This window comes from Homarus americanus, unplaced genomic scaffold (assembly GCF_018991925.1).
Source record: "Homarus americanus isolate GMGI-L3 unplaced genomic scaffold, GMGI_Hamer_2.0 scaffold51476, whole genome shotgun sequence".
Lineage (NCBI taxonomy): Eukaryota > Metazoa > Arthropoda > Malacostraca > Decapoda > Nephropidae > Homarus > Homarus americanus.
This window is the reverse complement of record NW_024736148.1, coordinates 4,053,258-4,072,517: the sequence shown is the minus strand read 5'-3', so window position 1 is coordinate 4,072,517 and position 19,260 is coordinate 4,053,258. Positions and strand designations below refer to the sequence as shown.

At 41.3% G+C, this 19,260-nt stretch overlaps 1 protein-coding gene across 4 annotated transcripts in view; it reads right to left on the bottom strand.

Annotated features, from left to right (window-relative positions):
- Positions 1-11,215, bottom strand: part of LOC121872065 (RNA-binding protein 5-like) — a 37,022-nt gene extending 25,807 nt beyond the window's left edge. For 3 of the 4 annotated variants that reach the window (XM_042374744.1, XM_042374747.1, XM_042374746.1), the window contains exons 1-4: positions 11,079-11,215; positions 5,440-5,469; positions 5,062-5,196; positions 3,902-3,997 (exon numbers count right to left, since the gene is read on the bottom strand). In XM_042374744.1, the coding sequence (XP_042230678.1) occupies positions 3,902-3,997; positions 5,062-5,196; positions 5,440-5,445 (237 nt within the window). In that variant the 5' untranslated portion in view covers positions 5,446-5,469; positions 11,079-11,215. The remainder of the gene's footprint in view (positions 1-3,901; positions 3,998-5,061; positions 5,197-5,439; positions 5,470-11,078) is intronic. The other variant, XM_042374745.1, reaches the window with a different exon arrangement.
- Between the last annotated feature and the right edge of the window lie 8,045 nt (positions 11,216-19,260).

The window sequence follows — 19,260 nt, the reverse complement described above, 5'->3', positions numbered from 1 at the left end:
TGCAGCCAAGATAAAAGAACACATGAACATCACAAAGTCTGCAGGTGCTTCAATGTTGAAGTACTGCCAGAACAAGGCGCTTCACAAGACGGAGAATTTACTTGTGAACTACTTGATTCGTCAAGCTCAACGGAACATGGCAGTGAACACGCGGTCGGTTCAAGAGTACGCACGTGAACTGTACGTAGCAGTGGCACGTATGATGGGAATTGCAGAGCCCAAACCCTTCAATGCTTCCTCTGGTTGGCTGCAAGGGTTTAAGAAGAGGAACAAGATCACCAACATTAACATTGGTGGTGAAGGAGCCAGTGCTGACCGTGTTGCGGCTAGTGATTTTCCTCCATTCTTACGTGACGTTATGGAGGAAGGACAGTACACCGACGACCAGGTATTCAACATGGACGAATCCGGTCTGTTTTGGAAAAAGCTACCGTCCAAGACCTTCGTTGTCAAGTCTGCCAGCAAGTGTCGGGGCCGGAAGTTGCAGAAGGAGCGCATCCGGTTCCTGTAAACTCAAGTTATCGGTGATCCACACAGCCCGCAAGCCGCACGCCTACAAGAACATGGACATGACCAAGCACAATGTCCACTGGCTGACCGCACGTAAGGCGTGGATGTTCTCTGCTCTGTCCCTCTCCTGGTTTGACGACTATTTCGTTCCCGACGGCAAGAAATACTGCGAGCAACAGAATGTTCCATTCAACATTTTGTTACTCCTTGACAAAGCACCAGGACACTCGTCCCTACTGTTGGATCGTCACCCCAACGTAAAAGTGGTCTTCCTTCCTCCCAACACTACGTCGTCAATCCAGACCATGGACCAGGAGTTGATATGCAACGTTAAGGCTGCATTCTCTACAAAGAAGTTTAAGTTCCTGAACGACTGTACCAACACCAAGGATGAGTTGCGTAACCTGGGTGACACCGATAGCCAGAGCGATGAGGACGAGGAACAAGAGTTGGCGGATCAAGAAGTTCACGTCAAACAGTTTTGGAAGAAATTTAACGCCAAGAAAGCTGTTGACTTCTTGGTGGAGGCATGGGATCAGCTGTCTGTAGCAACGATTCGTCACGCATGGCGGCATGTGTTGCAAGGTATCCCGGGTGGGAGGCAGTCAACCTTTGACTGGTGAGGTTCAGTCTGTTGCAGTGGGAGTGGACCTTGCCAGAGACGCTGCGCAGAGTATTACAACTGCAGCCTTCTCCGAGACCACCAACGACGACATTATGGAGATGATCAGGGATCCTGAGGTGACTGCCGACAAGATGTTAGAAGACGATCACGTCAGTGAAGAGACAGGCAGTGTGTCATCCTGAGAAGAACACAAGTTAACGCATGGTAATGTTAAGGATGCCATCGAGTGTGTAGAGAAATTGAAGCTCCTCCTTTCCAACGACCCTGACGATAACCGCTATGAAGTCTTCCATAACCAGCTGTTGCACACTATGGAGCCGTACATCAAGGTGTATCACGACCACATCAACACTAGCCGCCAGCGTAACATCACGGACTTCTTCGCCCGCAACCCACCATCGCCAGCCCAAGCCAGTGATCGTGACAGTGATGGTGACTTTGAGGGATTTGTCAGGGAGGCCCTGAGAACTATGGTGGATAGTGATGGTGATTCACCTGAGGGCCAGTAATCTGCCCTCTGCCTCCACGGAACCAGGCGCCATTCCCGTACGCCGACCCATCCCTTCTACTAACGTAAGTTAGGGTTGCCATATCTGAACATTAAAAAAAGAGGACGCTCCCGAAGACATACTCCCCCCCCCACCCCGCCCGGCACACACAGGCTAATATACAACATACATGGTATAGAAATCTTAAAAAAAATTACCTTTGCTTAAGGCTGAACATCTTCATTACCTTAGCTGCAGTCTTCTTCCCCCACTGTGTGTGTGACTTTGTGCCCATGCATACTTTTCTGTAGATCGGATCTTTTTCAGTATTGGCTGATTGCTCTTTAGAAAGGTATAGAAGTCACTGCAAGGTGTTTCTCGGAAGTTGTACTGTACAGTCAGAATGCCTTTCATTGTTTCAACACTCAATTTGTTCCTTTCCTTTGTCCATTGACTTTGCATCAGTGAAAAAACTCTTTCTACATTTGCATTGTGACATGATATAGTAAAGAAGAATTGTGCAATTCTTAGCAATTCTGAGTGGCATTCAATGTTCTTTGATTTTTCAAAGTATCTGGTCCACTTTTTATGTGTTGGCAGATTACTAAATTCTTCATCACTCTTGTAATTTTCCACAAACTGCTTCAGGTTACTAACTTGGTCAAAACACTTCATCAACTTCTACCCCCTTATCAATCAAATATTTGACAGCTAAGTTGACAACACCTACGGGCGTACAAGCGACTTATCAGCTGACGAAAACTGAACGAGATATCTACGGTTTCCACCTTCCCCCTCACTCGCTCTCTCTCTCTTCCGTCATTACAGTTTCATATTTTTTTTACGTGGAGAAAATGATGAAGCTGAAATTCCAGACTTTTGAAGAATTTTAAAAATTCCTTCCGGATGAAGATTTCGAGACCTAAATGGAGGACATGTCCGGGAAAATACGGATGTATGGCAACCCTAACATAAGTGTTAAACCTAACCTTGATTTTTTCTAACCTAACCTAACGTAAGTGTTAACCTTGATTTTTTCTAACCTAACCTGACGTAAGTGTTAAACCTTGATTTTTCTTTTACCTGGTACAGTATATTATTCTCTTATTGATATTTCTCTTCTATATTATGTGTGTGTGCATACCATCATAAAATTATGTTATTTTTACTACAACGTAGGTATTGTGTTGGACAAAGTGGAGTTTGGGGGTGGGCCCAGACCCTATTTCAATTAATCCCATATGTTCTGTTATTTCATTTACGCGTTTCTCGTTTTACACGGTACAACACGGGTTCAACTGACCGCGTTAATGAAGACCCAATTGTGTGTGTGTATATATATATATATATATATATATATATATATATATATATATATATATATATATATATATATATATATATATATATATATATATATATATATATATATATATATATATATATATATATATATATATGTATATATATATATATATATATATATATATATATATATATATATATATATATATATGCAAGTAAATCACTGTAGGTGCGCGTGATCTAGGTATGTGCTGATAACCACAAGGAAAGAAGAAAACACGAATTACAAGAAAGCGCTTGGGAACTTCGTGTTTTCTTCTTTCCTTGTGGTTCTCAGTATATATATATATATATATATACAGGGTGTCCCATAGGTTTCCATACAACGTATCACCAACGCCATTACAAGCATAACTCCAGCTGTGCTTGAACGTGTTCTTCAGCAGTGGAGGACACGCATTGAAGAGTGTTTTCAACAGAATGGTAGTCATGTAGAGCATATTATATAAATAAAAATGGATTTTCATATAAAATTTATTTTTCCTATGTATGGAAATGTATGGGACACCCTGTATAAATATATATAAATATATATATATATATATATATATATATATATATATATATATATATATATATATATATATATATATATATATATATATATATAATACCACAAAAAATACAGTAATTTATGACGACACGATCAATACCTCAAAGAAAGGATCACAATTTTCAGGTAAAGCACCAAAAGTTCGCACACCCTACGTACTGAGAGTAGCAAACTTAACAACTTTTGAGAACTAAGAATAGCTTAATATATGGCAAGATAGATCCCAGGAACCATCAACCCAAATTATCACATACTGTATATAAAACACTTTATGATAAGACCAAGGGACCACTGACCGTACGAGACCACACTAAAAAAGGTTAAGAATATAAACTAAAATACAGTACAATCTCTACTCACCATAAAAGGAGCTGGTGCATATCCATAAGGGGTAATTTTCGTAGAGCTTCGGCCAATTCTTCCTTTTTTTCTTTTATGCGTATCATACACTTCAATCTGTTGGGAAGGTGGCGGCCATATATGAATACCAAGAGATGTGGAAATTTTCAATAACCCATTTTTAAACCTCCCGTGCTGGACTTGGTGAGTTATATTGTATTGCTGTTGGGCGTCTAACGTGCTTATCATTTAGCATATCTTTTATTCTGTCATTGCAAATTTTTTTGCAATTATTTGGTAAAAGTATACTGTAAATAACTTTATTCTCATCAAACAGTGTGGCAACTCATATGAGTTACTGTCCCTGCCTCAGTCTCAAATTGACTCCGTGCACCTTATGCACTTGCACAGGAAGACCCACATCAACTCCGTCCTCTCCATGGATCATTATACTGTACAGCCGCCACCACCATCCCTTAGCCAAGTATGAATTTACTGAACGTACGCAGAAAGACATTACATGAGGGCATCAGAAGCATAAATAAACAAGGAAAGTTTGGTAAAAGTCTCACATCACTTCTAACGTTGGTTTCGATATAACAATCACATACATGATGCGTTCGTGGGGGACAATTTTATCATTATCTGCTAGATCATGAGCTACCTCAATTTAGTCTTTTACAAAAGTTCAGTCTACTGTGTAAGGCTTTATTTTTCAAACTTATACACTATGTTCATTGTCCAAACCGTGATGCTACTGCACATGATTTTTATATTTTTTCCAACACTATGGAAATAATACCGAGACTATTAACTTATCTCTTAAAGCGTGCAAGAAAACCTAATTCATTGGGAGAGAGAAAAAAAGTAAGTATATATATATATATATATATATATATATATATATATATATATATATATATATATATATATATATATATATATATATATATATATATATATATATATATATATATATATATATATATATATAATTTTTTTTTTAATAACGGGCGGATCGTAAGAGAAGTTGACGCAGACTAGCTGATAATGCAAGCAACTGATGTACGAACTTGTGATGCTTTACCGTAAACAACCAACATGCTCAAAATAAATGATGATAATTTCAAAATCAGTTCAAGAAGTCACACCATTATCATTGATTTGGCATGGCCACTCACCTGTGTAACATACTGAGGATATTGGGCATATGCTGCAGCCTCCAGACTGCCGTATGCTGCAGCTGCAGTATACATGTGTTGTTGGGCAGCCATGGCGTTGATCATCTCTGTTAGGCCAAGCCCCTGGCCTTGTAGCTGTATATACAAAATATATCCTCTAATAGCATTCAGCCATTCATAATGAAATGAAGCAATAAATTGTGGACTTCAATATTCTCTCATATAAATGCATCTGCACTATCAAAATACAAAATTTTGATCTTATTAAGATAAGGAACCCTCACTTATTTCACCTCATGATTAAACGCCCTAACACTAAATGGAGGGGTTTGGTTAGCATTGGGTATGGGGAATATGGAGAAAAAGTAGACAACTCACCTCCATCTTCCAAAATCAATGTAGTTAGTTCTGAAATTAATAAAACAAAGCATTACTATAAATGTGGGAGTGATGTGGTAGTTTGTCCAATTAAAAGACTGAATACCTCACAGCTGTGACCATTTAAGTTTTCTACTTTTAGTAACCTCAGTGGCTTCATTCCCCTATAAATCTGGGAACCTAATGAAGCTAGAGGGTTGGGATTAAGGTTCAGTTTAACTCTTCAGTCTTACTTCTAGACTTAATAACTTTTAAAAGTGCGCAGGTTAACCAGTAACTTTAGGAAGTTTTCATATACAGGAAAGCCTTGAATAACGATGGTTCTAAAAACGATTTGTATTCAAAACATTGTTTAATTTAGAACCCAATTCAATTTACACTGATATTTTATTTGTAGTTACGACGAAAATATAATAAATAAAAAGAAATTTTCATATAAATAATAACTAAATCCCGATATGTTTTATACTACAGTATATAAAAAAATAAAAAAAAAAAAAAAAATACACGCCTTGTGAACGGAGGCTGCCGGGCTTGTGGGTAATGCCAGCTCACTAGCATAAACAGTTGCAGCTTGGCAAGCCATTTGTTTTCACACATCTGAACAGGAACAGAAGTAAAACTTTCTCAGGCTTCTTACGGCATTTTTTGCATCCCTATTCAACATGAGCAAGTGAGAAAGTGACGGTAGTGCTGGTTCAAAAGATAAGAGAAAGTGTATTAGCTAAGCCGAGAAACTACTGTAGGTGTGTTAAAACGATATGAAAAAGGTCTGTGGATATTATATGGAGCAAGCAATGAACAAATTTTCTAAAGTGGATCCATTAACAGAACGAAGCATTAAAATTAACAGGGACGTGAAAAACGCATATAACCCCGACAAATATGTATAATGAGAAAAAGAAAGCAGCTATGGCTACACTATCAACTTCAGGTTCGGCTACACCATCAAATTCAGCAGCAGCTTCACCAACAACTACAGGTTCAGGAACAGCTTCAGCAACAGCTTTGACATCTTTAAGGAAAGCTACAGCTTCAGCCAGAGTTGAACCTGATGTCATCTGAGTAAAAACTCACACAACATTGGCTGTCCTTATGTTTTCGACTTCACCACCATTGGTGAGTAGAATTTTTGTTTTACATTCATAAGTACCTGTATCAATTAAAACATACCATATGAACAGTAATAAGTTTCCCTTTCATATTCTTATGTAGAGAAATTATGCTATGTTTTCACATGTATGCACTTCATACGTGGGCATTGTGAAATCCGTCTTGCCTTTTTTCTTTACCATTAGTAATAAGCTACTTCTATTGCTCCATTTACTTACATTAAATAACATTAATTAAAACATACGTTCTTTTTTTTTTACATTAATTTTACTATGGCCACAACCAGGGTCTTATTGTCTTTAGTTTCATATGTAGAACCATCGTCACGGGTGTAAACACTAATGAAAACAATGCTGTCCCATCTCCTCTTGTGTGTTTTAATATGCTACATATTATTAATGAATTGTATTGTTCATTTGCATACATAAACATTAATACAAATTTACTCAGTAATAATCAATAAAGAATACAGTATTTTGTACATATTCTAAACAAGAAAAATGATGCTGTTTCCATGAGTACTCACATACATATGTTGTCGTTCCACTATCAGTCTCATTTTTTTCTTTACCATCGGTGGTTACTTCTATTGTACAATAAATAACACTAATTAAAACACATAATTTTTTTAATTAATTTCACTACAGCCACAACCAGGGTCTTATTTTCTCCATTTTCAGATGGATAATTGACATCATGGGTGTAAACACCGAATACAACATAAGAACATAAGAATGGAGGAAACTGCAGCGGGCCTATTGGCCCATACTGGGCAGTCCCGTTTACACCCAACCCCTATTGCTCATATAAGCATCCAACCTATAAGTGTTTCTGAAGCCAACTAGCGTATTCGAAAGTTAATGATGATATTTGTAACTTGTTCCATTCATCCACTACTCTGTTTCCCAAACCAGTGTGTTTACCTATTTCACGCCTAAATCTAAATTTGTCTAATTTAAAACCATTGTTACGAGTTCGCTCCTGGTTGGATAGTTTGAGTACCTTTGTAATGTCACCTTTGTTTAGCCCTGCCTTCCACTTATACACCTTTATCAGGTCGCCCCTCGCTCTACGTCTCTCAAGGGAGTGCAAATTAAGAAGCTTTAACCTGTCTCTATACTCAAGGTTCCTAATGCCCGGGATTAGTCTTGTCATTCTCCTCTTAATTCTTTCCATGATTCTATATCCATTCTGTAATACGGTGACGAACTGAACTGCGAATCCAGGTGTGGTCTCACAAGCAAGATACAGTTTTAGGATGATCTCTAGTCTTGTAACCAAAATTCTTTTTGTATGAACCCAAGTACTTTATTAGCCTTGTTACGAGCAAAAACACATTGTTTACTTGGTTTAAGGTTCCTACTTATCATTACTCCTAAATCTCTCTCGCAGTCGGATTTCTCTATGGCATCATTGTTCATCTGGTATCTGGTTTCCCTGTTTACATCTCCTATACTGAGTATTTTACATTTGTCGACATTGAATTTCATCTGCCATTTTTCAGACCATTCAAAAAATTTGTTTAGATCTTCCTGTAGTTTTGCCGAGTCCTCGTCAGATTTGATAACACGTCCTATTTTAGTGTCATCAGCAAATTTACTTATGTTGCTGTCTATGCCGATATCTATGTCGCGTTATGCATATAGTAAATAATAATGGTCCAAGCACGAGCCTGGGGAACCCACGGTGACGTTGTTCCAATGGGACCCCAGTGCCGCTAAAGCTCACTCGCTGTTTCCTGTCCTGTAACCACTCTAATCCATTTATGATGTCACCTTTGATGCTATGAGCTTCTACCTTTCTAATTAGTCTTTCGTGGGGGACTTTGTCGGTTGCTAAAGTCGGTAGATGGTCACATCATAATTGTGCCCCCTCGGCCCAATCACTGACATTTGGAAAACTGATGAAAAGAATGTTAATAGATTAGTTAGGCAAGAACGTCTGGCTAGAAGCTGGGAATCATTGATCAATCGGTGCTGAGAGCGAGTCGATTAAGCTTCCAGGGTTTTGCTCATTATTGATGTTAGACTGATACATGGTAGTTAGAGGATAGTATCTATCCTCTTCTTGCAAAATTGGTATTACACTGCTATCCTCCAGGATTCTGGGTACTACACCTGTTTTAAGGACATGTTAAACAACTTTGCTAAGGGCATACTAAGCTCTTCCTTACATTCCTTTAATACTCTGGCAAATATCTCATCGGGACCAGGTGACTTATTAGGCTTTAGTTTGTCTATTTGCTGACTAACATCGTTACTAGTCACTACTATCTCACTTAATTTGTTTTCTTCACTATCTCTGAATAGAGTCGGTGCCTATGTGTGACCATATTATTTTTGATTTATATTACATAAGGAGCATTCATAAACATTATTTAAAGAACATAGTTTGCAATTTTCATTTATTTTATTGTTTTGGGGAAAAGAGGGTAAAAAGCCACACAAAAGACATGAAAAGGTCACACTTGGGAACGAATCTCATTATTATCGCTTTTATTTTAACAGCAATTAATTATTTACGATACGATGATTCACCTTACACTGCAATATTGGAGGACACTTTCTACCGTTGTTATTCAAGGCTTTACTGTACTGTAATTCTGAACTACCATTGCATAGTCTTCCCACCACGCATGTGTTTTAGGCTGCTGTACCAATAAACTATTCAACGTTTAGTATATGGCTGCTGTGATATACCTCCAACTTGGCCCATCTTAAATAACCAACTCGGCCCACACATTACTAACATGTCAACTCGTACCTAATTTACTAGAGAAAATATAAATATATATATATATAAATATATATATACAAATATATATAATATATATATATATATATATATATATATATATATATATATATATATATATATATATTTATATATATATATATATATATATATATATTTATATATATATATATATATATATATATTTATATATATATATATATATATATATATATATATATATATATATATATATATATATATATATTTATATATATATATATATATATATATATATTTATATATATATATATATATATATATATATATATTTTTTTTTTTTTTTTTTTTTTCATGTTCTTTTGATGAGAGTAATTAAAATTATGTGAATATGTGCACAGAACCTAGTAAAACCTGACCTTACCAACCTTACCTTCCCTAATTTCCTAGCCACTGACCACAAGGCATAATAAAATGACAGAACTTACTTTCATATCTGGCAATATGAATGCAATTTTCTGCAGCAGTATGGCGAACTTTATGTTTTTTATCAACGCGAGAGTACGCTCAGATTGAGCAGGTAAGTTGTTGCACCGAAACAAAAAAAAGAGCGAATGACAACACACGCTGATGTGGCAGATTTTTTGGCGGAAAATATACGATAAATAACTACAGGTAATTTCTTCATGTACAAGGCATGGACATCATTTTAGTGTGATCAGTTTTTTCACCGTTCTACCCCACAATTTTGCTTATCCTTCATACCCTGCCCACTACTGTACAGGTGAGTTATGGGTGTAGATAGAAAAAAACTGAAAAATAAAAATAAAATACTTGGAATTAAAATAAAAAAATTTTATATAATTTTTATTAAGGTGAATTTTCGATCTTGCACCGGTATTTCTCTCACTGTTATTAATATATTTTTCGTAATGTTTGGACAATTCTAAGACCTATTTCTTCTGCGATATTTCTGCCAGAAATTAAGGATAACCGAGATATTAATTTTTCAATATTATTAGATTTGTTCAGTCACAAGTGTCGCCAGGTGCAAGGGTAATGTGGGAGTTTCTTATTGGCTATAGCGATAGGAGACTTATAATTGGGCAAGAGTTGTTTGTCTTAGGTCAATGAACAATGCATGGGTGTGTCGGGAGCGGAGATTTGATTTTTCAGTACCAGATTAACCAGATATGACTTAACAGGTGGAAAGAGCTGTGCCGACATTGTGATCGAGATTATTTGACGTCAATTGCAGAGTTTCATCAAAACAATAGTGTTAGGTTAGGTTAGGTTTTGTTTTGTTGGTTTTTTATTTGTGACTTACTTGAATAAAAATACATTTTCGTTAGGATTGATGAGTAGGGTGAGGGGGGGGGGTGTCTCAAAAACACTTGATTTTCAGCAGAAATGAATATCAAATTCGTTCGAAACTCATCAAACATCGGAGAAGTTACAATTATCATGGTTTGTATTCTCTTGGTTGTTAATCCACCTATAAACATGACGGTCTAATACTGAAATAAAACATCGCCAAGTCTCGTGCCCGACTTAACCAATAATCATGGACACAAGACACATATCCTATAAAAGTCTGTAAGTACTAGTGTTTCTTTTACGTTAATACTAACTTATTTTTTTAGCAACAACGCACGTTAAGATGGATCCAACCCGGGCCTCCAACAACCACTTGTCTTAATTAGAGTATATTCTCACTAACCAAACGTTCAAACCCTCACACGTATGTTCAATATATCCACAATTGTTTATTTTAAAATTATATATACACTTACCTATCCTTTGTAGCCCATGAATCACTTTAACTCGCTGTGGTATGGGCTTTATCTTCCTGCCTCACAAAATGGCGTTAGCGGTCAATAATGTTGTCTCAAGGCGTGGCGTCACCTCTCCTTCCTCTACTAGAATTATATATACTCTACTTGTCACCACGGGGGATATTTCATTTAAAAATATATGAGTTTTTATTTATGATAGATAATAAATGGAGAATATGAGTCTATTAAAACAAATATTATTATAATCAATATAAATGACGCCGCAAGGCAAGTAATCGAACACAAATATGAAAAGCACCAAGACATCGCCATATGGGATTATCTATACGTTATTTTGACTGACATAACCATAATGAAATACGGACTATTTTTTATGTACTTTTTGTCAGAATAAACATGATGTATAATGTTGCTATGCCTTGATTGTTTGCGATAAACATTAAAAAAAATGCAGTATGTGGCATATCGCAGTAGAGGCAAAGTTGATGCTAAATTCTTCTGAGTAATTATCTATAATTTTATTAAACAATAGTTGAAAATTGCATACATAGATGTCAAATGTAAAAAAAAAGACTCATAAAACAAAGAAATGAGTCAAATGCTTTATAACTTTTTGAAAAATGTAATTTAATTGGTGCAAAATATTCCTAACTGGTCAATGGCTGTAGGCCATCTACGGGGCTGTCGAGGAGGTTCCAGTTATTTCTTGTTTTAGTATAGTATTTTACATTCATGTTATTATCTAACAGCCACCTAAACAAGAGGTGGCTTGTGTCCATGCTAAGGGAAAACGACTAGTAGCCTGTGCAGGATCCCTCCAATGTTCTTCTTGATAGTCTTTATCAGGGGCTGTTTTGCAGTACGTACATTTCTTGACTGCACGCTTCTTGTCCGAGAGAAGCGACGTTGGGTGGGTCACCGCTTCTCCCTTTGAACTGGCATAAGGACTTTACTGAAAACAAGCTTTTTCATGGCTTTATCAGCTGTCCTTGGTCAAATTGACTGAATATAAGTGATTAATTACAGTATTATTATATTATGGCTGTGATAATATTTAACCAAGGTGGTGGTATTCAACCAGTTGAAAAATATTTAATCTGGGATAATGATATTTACCTACTCTACTAAATGGCCAATTGGCCATCCCAACTAGCGGTGGCTTGATACCAAGCCGATCCTGTTTTGTAAATGGCTGGATGAACAAATGGTCCCCAGTGAATGGAAAGTGGCTTATGTGAGTCCTATCTTCAAGAAGGGCGATTGTCACTCCACGAACAACTATAGACCGGTGAGCCTGACCAGCATAATATGTAAAGTGCTTGAGAGTATTATCAGAGATGCTGCAATGGAACATCTAATACGAAACAATCTTGTAAAAGATTGCCAACACGGTTTTATGCCGGGGCGCTCCTGCTTAACACAATTGCTCAAGGTATTGGATATTTGGACCCATATTCTGGAACGGGGTGGTAATGTCGACAGTATTTACCTAGATTTTGCCAAGGCTTTCGACAGTGTACCCCACGAAAGGCTGAAAATCAAACTGGAAGGGCACGGAATTCGGGGAAATGTCCTAGTGTGGATAGAAGACTTTCTACATGACCGCAAGCAGTGTGTGATGATTAATGGCACGAAATCGTCATCTGTACCTGTCACAAGTGGGGTACCACAGGGCAGTTTATTGGGCCCGCTGGTGTTTGTTTGTTTCATAAATGACATGCCTGACGTTGTACACTCCTCCATACAAATGTTTGCCAATGACGCCAAGTTATTTCGGGAAATTAAGAACCAAGCGGACTGTGAAGAGCTGCAGAAGTGTACTGCGCACATCATTGTCATTCCTAAAAACCCCATTTAATTCATATTACGCTATATAACATTCAAATCCACCGCGCTTGTAGAACCTCAGAAAACGGGAAACATTGATAAAGGATAACTCACCTACTCAATGTTACTAGACCATGTGTTGTATTGTACCCAGGTACAGTTATATCATATTAAGTGTATGTATTCATAGCATTAAGGAGAACTCAGGGTATCCATAAGATGAAAGTTAAAGTCCAGTTGAGCCGGGCTAGTGTACTGTAGGACTAAGTGTGGATCATGGTTGAAGGTCATACTATTTACGTCTGTGAGCGTGTAGCGAACATAACTTCCACAGATACCATATGAAAATGCATGAGAACAATGATCTGGAAAAGGGATAAAGGTATCAGAACTATCTGAAGTGTCGGAAGTGATCCAGAAACTATACTTGAAAGGAAATATCTTGTAGGCGTCGGTATGAACTTAATACACCTCGTATCCTCACGTGACATATATCCACGACAGGTACAGTGATCAGAGAATTTTATGTCTGTATTCAAATAGTGCAATGTGTGAGAGGAGGATCCCTCATTACAGTTTTAAGTGAAGGTGATACACCCCGCCATGAACATTCAGCCTTTGTTTCAAGGCGCGTCATGTACCCGCCTTGGGTGCCACGTGATATTATAACCCAATGAATTTACCCACGAACTAGCAAACCAAGACCTTACCTTAGTGTGTAATTTAGGATTAAAATATGTGTTTATAAGACATGAGTGACAATATACCGAAAAGTGTTCAGGTGAGAACCGTAAGAAATAAAAGTAAAAATTAAAGATTGGAAACTGTAGGCCTATGTGGTGAGGAGCGGCGGGCACTGCCCTCAGTACCCTCCGTTCTACCGTCACCTCAGGTCAGTGTCCTATCGGGCTATATCCCGCCCTATAATTAAGGCTTATATGGAAATTATTACAGTTTAAAGCTTTGCCTGATATATAAGTGTAATAGTAATATGTTAGGGGGTGTGATAACTGCCCGTCAGGCATTATTTCTCAGTACCCTCCGTTCTACCGTCACCTCAGGTTCCATGCGGTAGGAGTGCCTTGCCGCCCGGCAGCCATTATCCCTATGAGCGTCCCAACAGGTGGTGACTACTCCCAGCTATGCCAATCCACTGTGAACCTGTGGATTTCCAGCACACCACTCCAAATGAGTAGTCACAAATAAGGAGACCGTGAGAAACTCTGCGGTCGTCACTTGGAGCGACCTATATAATACCAGGCGTAGAAATAGTGCTGGTAGGTCTCTGGGCGAAGCCCTTGTCTTTACCCACCGAGGGCGGTGTGCGAACGAGGCGCCTGTTGTGTATACCTAAAAGTCACAAGGAGTCCCATACTTGCAGGTATGGAGTGTAACATGTGTGTTGAGATGGTGCTACTATGTATGATAACCGACGGTGCTATATTCCATGCAGGTGGAGCTGTCTGATGTGTTAAGGGATAGTGTAAGAAGGAATGACCGAGGTAAGGTGTTCACAGATTGTTAGGCAATAAGTAGGTGGATGACACGCCATTAATGTAAGAGTCTGGTGCCCATCTGGGTAACCAACATTTTCGTTGTTCTTCCGAGGAAGACCAATTCATTTGTATGTTTTTTACCAGTATGCTTTAAAAGGAATAAATTAATTAAGACATGTTATGGTTTCACCCTTCTTTCCCCTTATCGATCTGGTCAATGGAAAACCTAACCCAATGCCTAGTCCACTCTGCACGCTACCTAACGAGCTACCTAACGAGCTACATGCTGTCCAAAGGGGGTCTGGTAGCAGCGACCCTTAGAAATTAAGTTTAGAGTTAAGTATTTACCCTTAGTATTAGTGACCCCCAATCTGGCAGTATAGAAGTACCTCTGTGGGCTCCAGGAATGGTCGAAGAAATGGCTGCTGAGATTCAATGTCACGAAGTGTAAGAGGATGCACCTGGGGCGTACCAACGGTAAGGAGGCGTATCATATGTCCCAACGGGATGAAGAAACTGCGCTAGTTGAGACTGTGTGTGAGAAGGACCTAGGTGTGTATGTTGACAATGAGCTGAAGTTCTCCGGCCATTGTGAGAAGAAGGTAAATCAGGCAAATAAATTATTGGGTCTTATAAGAAGGTCGTTCAGATATCTAGACGGACCGTCTAGATATCTGAACGACCTTCTTCAGGAGTGAAGTGCTTCCCCATCTGGAGTACTGTCACCCCATCTGGTCCCCGAGATATGCTAGGGACTGCCAATTGGTTGAAAATGTTCAAAGGAGGGCCACCAGACTGGTGCCTGCACTTCGGCACCTCAGCTACCCTGAGAGATTGGAGCGCTTGAACTTGCCTAGTTTATACTACAGACGGGCAAGGGGTGACCTAGTTGAGGTGTATAGCATCTCAGGGGGCACTACTCAGTTGAGTGTCCTTACTTGGAGCTGGCGGACGCTCGCCCCACAAGGGGTCACAGCTCAAGATTGAAGAAGCCGCAAGTCCAGAAAACCGTGAGGGCAAACCTTTTCGGAGTGAGGGTTGTAAACTCTTGGAATAATCTACCAGAGAGTGTTGTGACGGCACCGAGTGTGAGCTCTTTCAAGACAAGACTTGACCAACACTGGAGCGGGTTCAGGTACATTCAGTGAGCGGTGCATGCCCAGTATTTGCCAACAGTGCGTGACAGAGACGTGACCGATCGCCCGGGCGGCTAGCGAGCCGATCTTTTGGTGAAGAAGATAAATGAAAAGAGACGTGACCGATCGCCCAAGCGGCTAACAAGCCGATCAGTGGCGAAGAGGATAAAAATAAAAGTAAAGGTAATGTTATGAACCCCCTCTCGCTGCTTCCCAGCCTTCACCGCTGGTTACCAGTGGACAGGTCGTATATGCAAACACAGTAGGTGTGTAGTGAATTCCTCCCCTACAAACACCGTGTGTCGCTGACTAGCCAACCCTCGAATTCCCCAGCCTGCGCCTCGTGGTCAAGGTCGGCAACCAGCGCCACCTACATAGCGGAGGTCTACCATCAAGCCACGCCTATCCCCGCTATATAAGACATCACCTTCTCACCTCGTGGTGACCTACCTCTTCTTCTAGCTACAGCCGCAGCAAGCAACACCTCCTTTGAGCACCCTCACCAACCAGCTCTCTCTACTCCATGCTCCCGAACCAGCAAACTCCTAACCACGCTGCCACTTCCCAGCACCAAGCTGCATTGTACATCCAATACAATATGTATACAGACAGCAAATTGTGAGTTTCCTTTCTCCAACCCATCCTGAGTGTGAACCAATAACCCATAACCCCACAAATGGTGACTCCCGGTGAATCACACTCACACAGGATGGAGGAGAAACGGATCACTCTCCCAGTCTTCAATCACAAAATTGAAGACTGGCTTATCCACACGGAGGCAGCTCTCATCGGCTCTACACCTACAGATGAACAAAAGTTCGTCGCCATGGTCTGTTCCCTGCCCACAGAAATCGCCACGCAAGTATCAGAGACAATCACCAACCCTCCAGCTGACAACAAATTCGCTGCCCTACAGGATGCTCTGAAGACGCGATACCAGCGGCCTCACACCACTCTCCTACAAGACTTATCCTGTCTCTCTCTCGGCAACAACACGCCTGCATGTCTCTGAGACGAGATGCGTAGACGGAACTCCGGCCACACAGACAGGCTTCCTGACACTATCCTGCGCCATCTTCACACTCAGAAGCTCCCTGCAGAAGTTCGTCTTGTCCTCTCAGTATTGGACTATTCCACGACCTCTGCCACCTACGCAGCCACGGCAGACAGGGTATTCCATGAATACACTGCTGTGCGCCATGCGTCCGCACACAACTCCGCGGCTACACTTTCACTTTCCTCCGGTCTTGTCAACCTGACCAGCACTCCCCAAACGACCGACACCTCACAAGACATGCGGGACTTGCTACTGTCCCTACACAGCAGGTTAGACACCCTAGAGCAGCTCTGCTCCTCCAGGCCTCAGCAGCACCTGTCCCTGCCCCAAGCACCACGTCCTACCGACTCCAACACACCCGTCCTGCCTCAGACGCCGCCCCCAGCCCCCAGCACAGTGTATCTACCCCCTGTTGGTACCATCAACGTTTTGGTGCTAACGCTAGATGCTGTGAGGCTCCCCTGCTACCACACGGCGAAGCGACATCGATGGAGACAGGTAGGCACCATAACCACCGCCAATATCAAGCAGCACATCACACACCTTACTTCTGACCTTGACCACTTCACTCCTGCTGCCCGTCACGACCTACTACAAACACTACGTCAGGCGGTTTCTGCATTCAAGGCTACTGCCCCACTCCAGCCTTCCCACCGCCCTGAACACATTCATCCCGCACCTCCTCAGCCAGTCTGCCCACCATTACCCCTTGCAGCACCACCTCGCCCACAACATTTCTGGGCACCGTCTTTTCTTCCTCAGGTACCCACTGCGCCTGTCTTGCACCCTGCTGCTGTCATGGACCCCCCTCCTGACGGGGCCCCTGCTCCTGACGCGGACCCAGACACCCCACCCGGCGCCACTGAGGACTGAGTACCCGCCGTGAGAGAAGCATCACATTTCTCGCCTGTAAAACCTTCTCTTATCCACAAACCTACTCCTCCCTCTACTTCTCCCACAGATCTCGTGTTGCTAGACAGAGTCATCTCCCGTAGCGGCTGGCTCATCCACACCCCCACCCGTTATGCCTCACATGTGGGATACAACCCTGCCGACAACAAGTCTCCTGCACCGCCCGGAGGGAAAGGGGAGCATTGTAGTGGATTCCTCCCCTACAAACGCTGTGTGTCGCTGACTAGCCGACCCTCGAATTCCCCAGCCTACGCCTTGTGATCAAGGTCGGCAACCAGCGCCACCTACAAAGCGGAGGTCTACCATCAAGCCACATCTATCCCCGCTATATAAGACCTCGTGGTGCCCTACCTCTTCTTCTAGCTACAGCCGCAGCAAGCAACACCTCCTCTGAGCACCCTCACCAACCAGCTCTCTCTACTCCACGCTCCCGAACCAGCAAGCTCCTAACCAAGCAGCAGCTTCCCAGCACCAAGCTGCGTTGTACATCCAATACAATATGTATACAGAGAGCACATGGTGAGTTTCCTTTCTCCAACCCATCCTGAGTGTGAACCAATATCTCGTACCCTACAGGTGTATCATAAGTGTCGTCGAATTACCACGAGCTATCCCGCCAGTCTCCGATCATTTCCCGACGATCGGTATCAGTGAACAGGCAAGTAGATTTCCACCAGGTCACAGAAGCACACTTGTAAACTTTGGTCTACTTTAATAATCACCAAATCTTCACACTACTTTTCACAATGGGACTTCTCACTTCGAATATATACAGTACAATCAGCCCACTACCAGTACAATTCCTTAATATTTTCACTTTATATCGCTCACAACAATTCCACAATTATTTTTACATGTCACTGGGCTTGTACTTCACACTGAAATGGACGACTACACTACCCTTGGTGACGATGAGATGGAGAGAAGAGAGCTGTTTGCTCTGAAGATGCAAGATGGCGTAGGGGAAGGTAAAGTTTGGAAGTGGGAAATAATGTCTGAGATTTAATAGCAGGGGGGCTATCCACCCCCTAGGCTTCTCGGTGCCGCCTATACTGTATTCCTCATCTTTTACTTTTTTACTTTTATCCTCTTCACCACTGATCAGCTCGTTAGCCGCTTGGGCGATCGGTCACGTCTCTGTTACTTTTACGCAATGTTGGCAAGTAATGGGCATGCACAGGCTCCTGAATGTATCTGAACCTGCTCCGAAAAAGTTACCCCTCACTGTTTTCTGGGCTTGTGGCTTCTTCAACTATGAGCTGTGACCCCTTGTGGGGCGAGCATCCGTCAGCTCCAGGTAGGGGTGTGGGGTTTATGAGATCTTGATTCACACTCAGGATGGGATGGAGAAAGGAAACTCACAATGTGCTCTCTGTATACATATTGTATTGGATGTACAATGCAGCTTGGTGCTGGGGGGTGGTAGCGTGGGTCCAAGCGTGGTGTAGGAGAGAGCTGGTTGGTGAGGGTGCTCAGAGGAGGACCAGCTTGTGGGTCGCCATGGTCGCTGGAGGGAGCGAGGGCCACCAGGCAGGAGTGGAGGAGTGGGTGTTGCTTGCTGGTGGCTGTAGGTAGAAAAAGAGAGGTCACGGTGGGGTGAGATCTTACATAGCAGGGGTAGGCGTGGGTTGATAGTTGACCTCCGCCTTGTTAGGCGGCGCTGGTTGCCGAACTTGACCACGAGGCGCAGGCTGGGGAGTTCGAAGAGGGTCGGCTAGTCAGCGACACACGGCCTTTGTAGGGGAGGAATC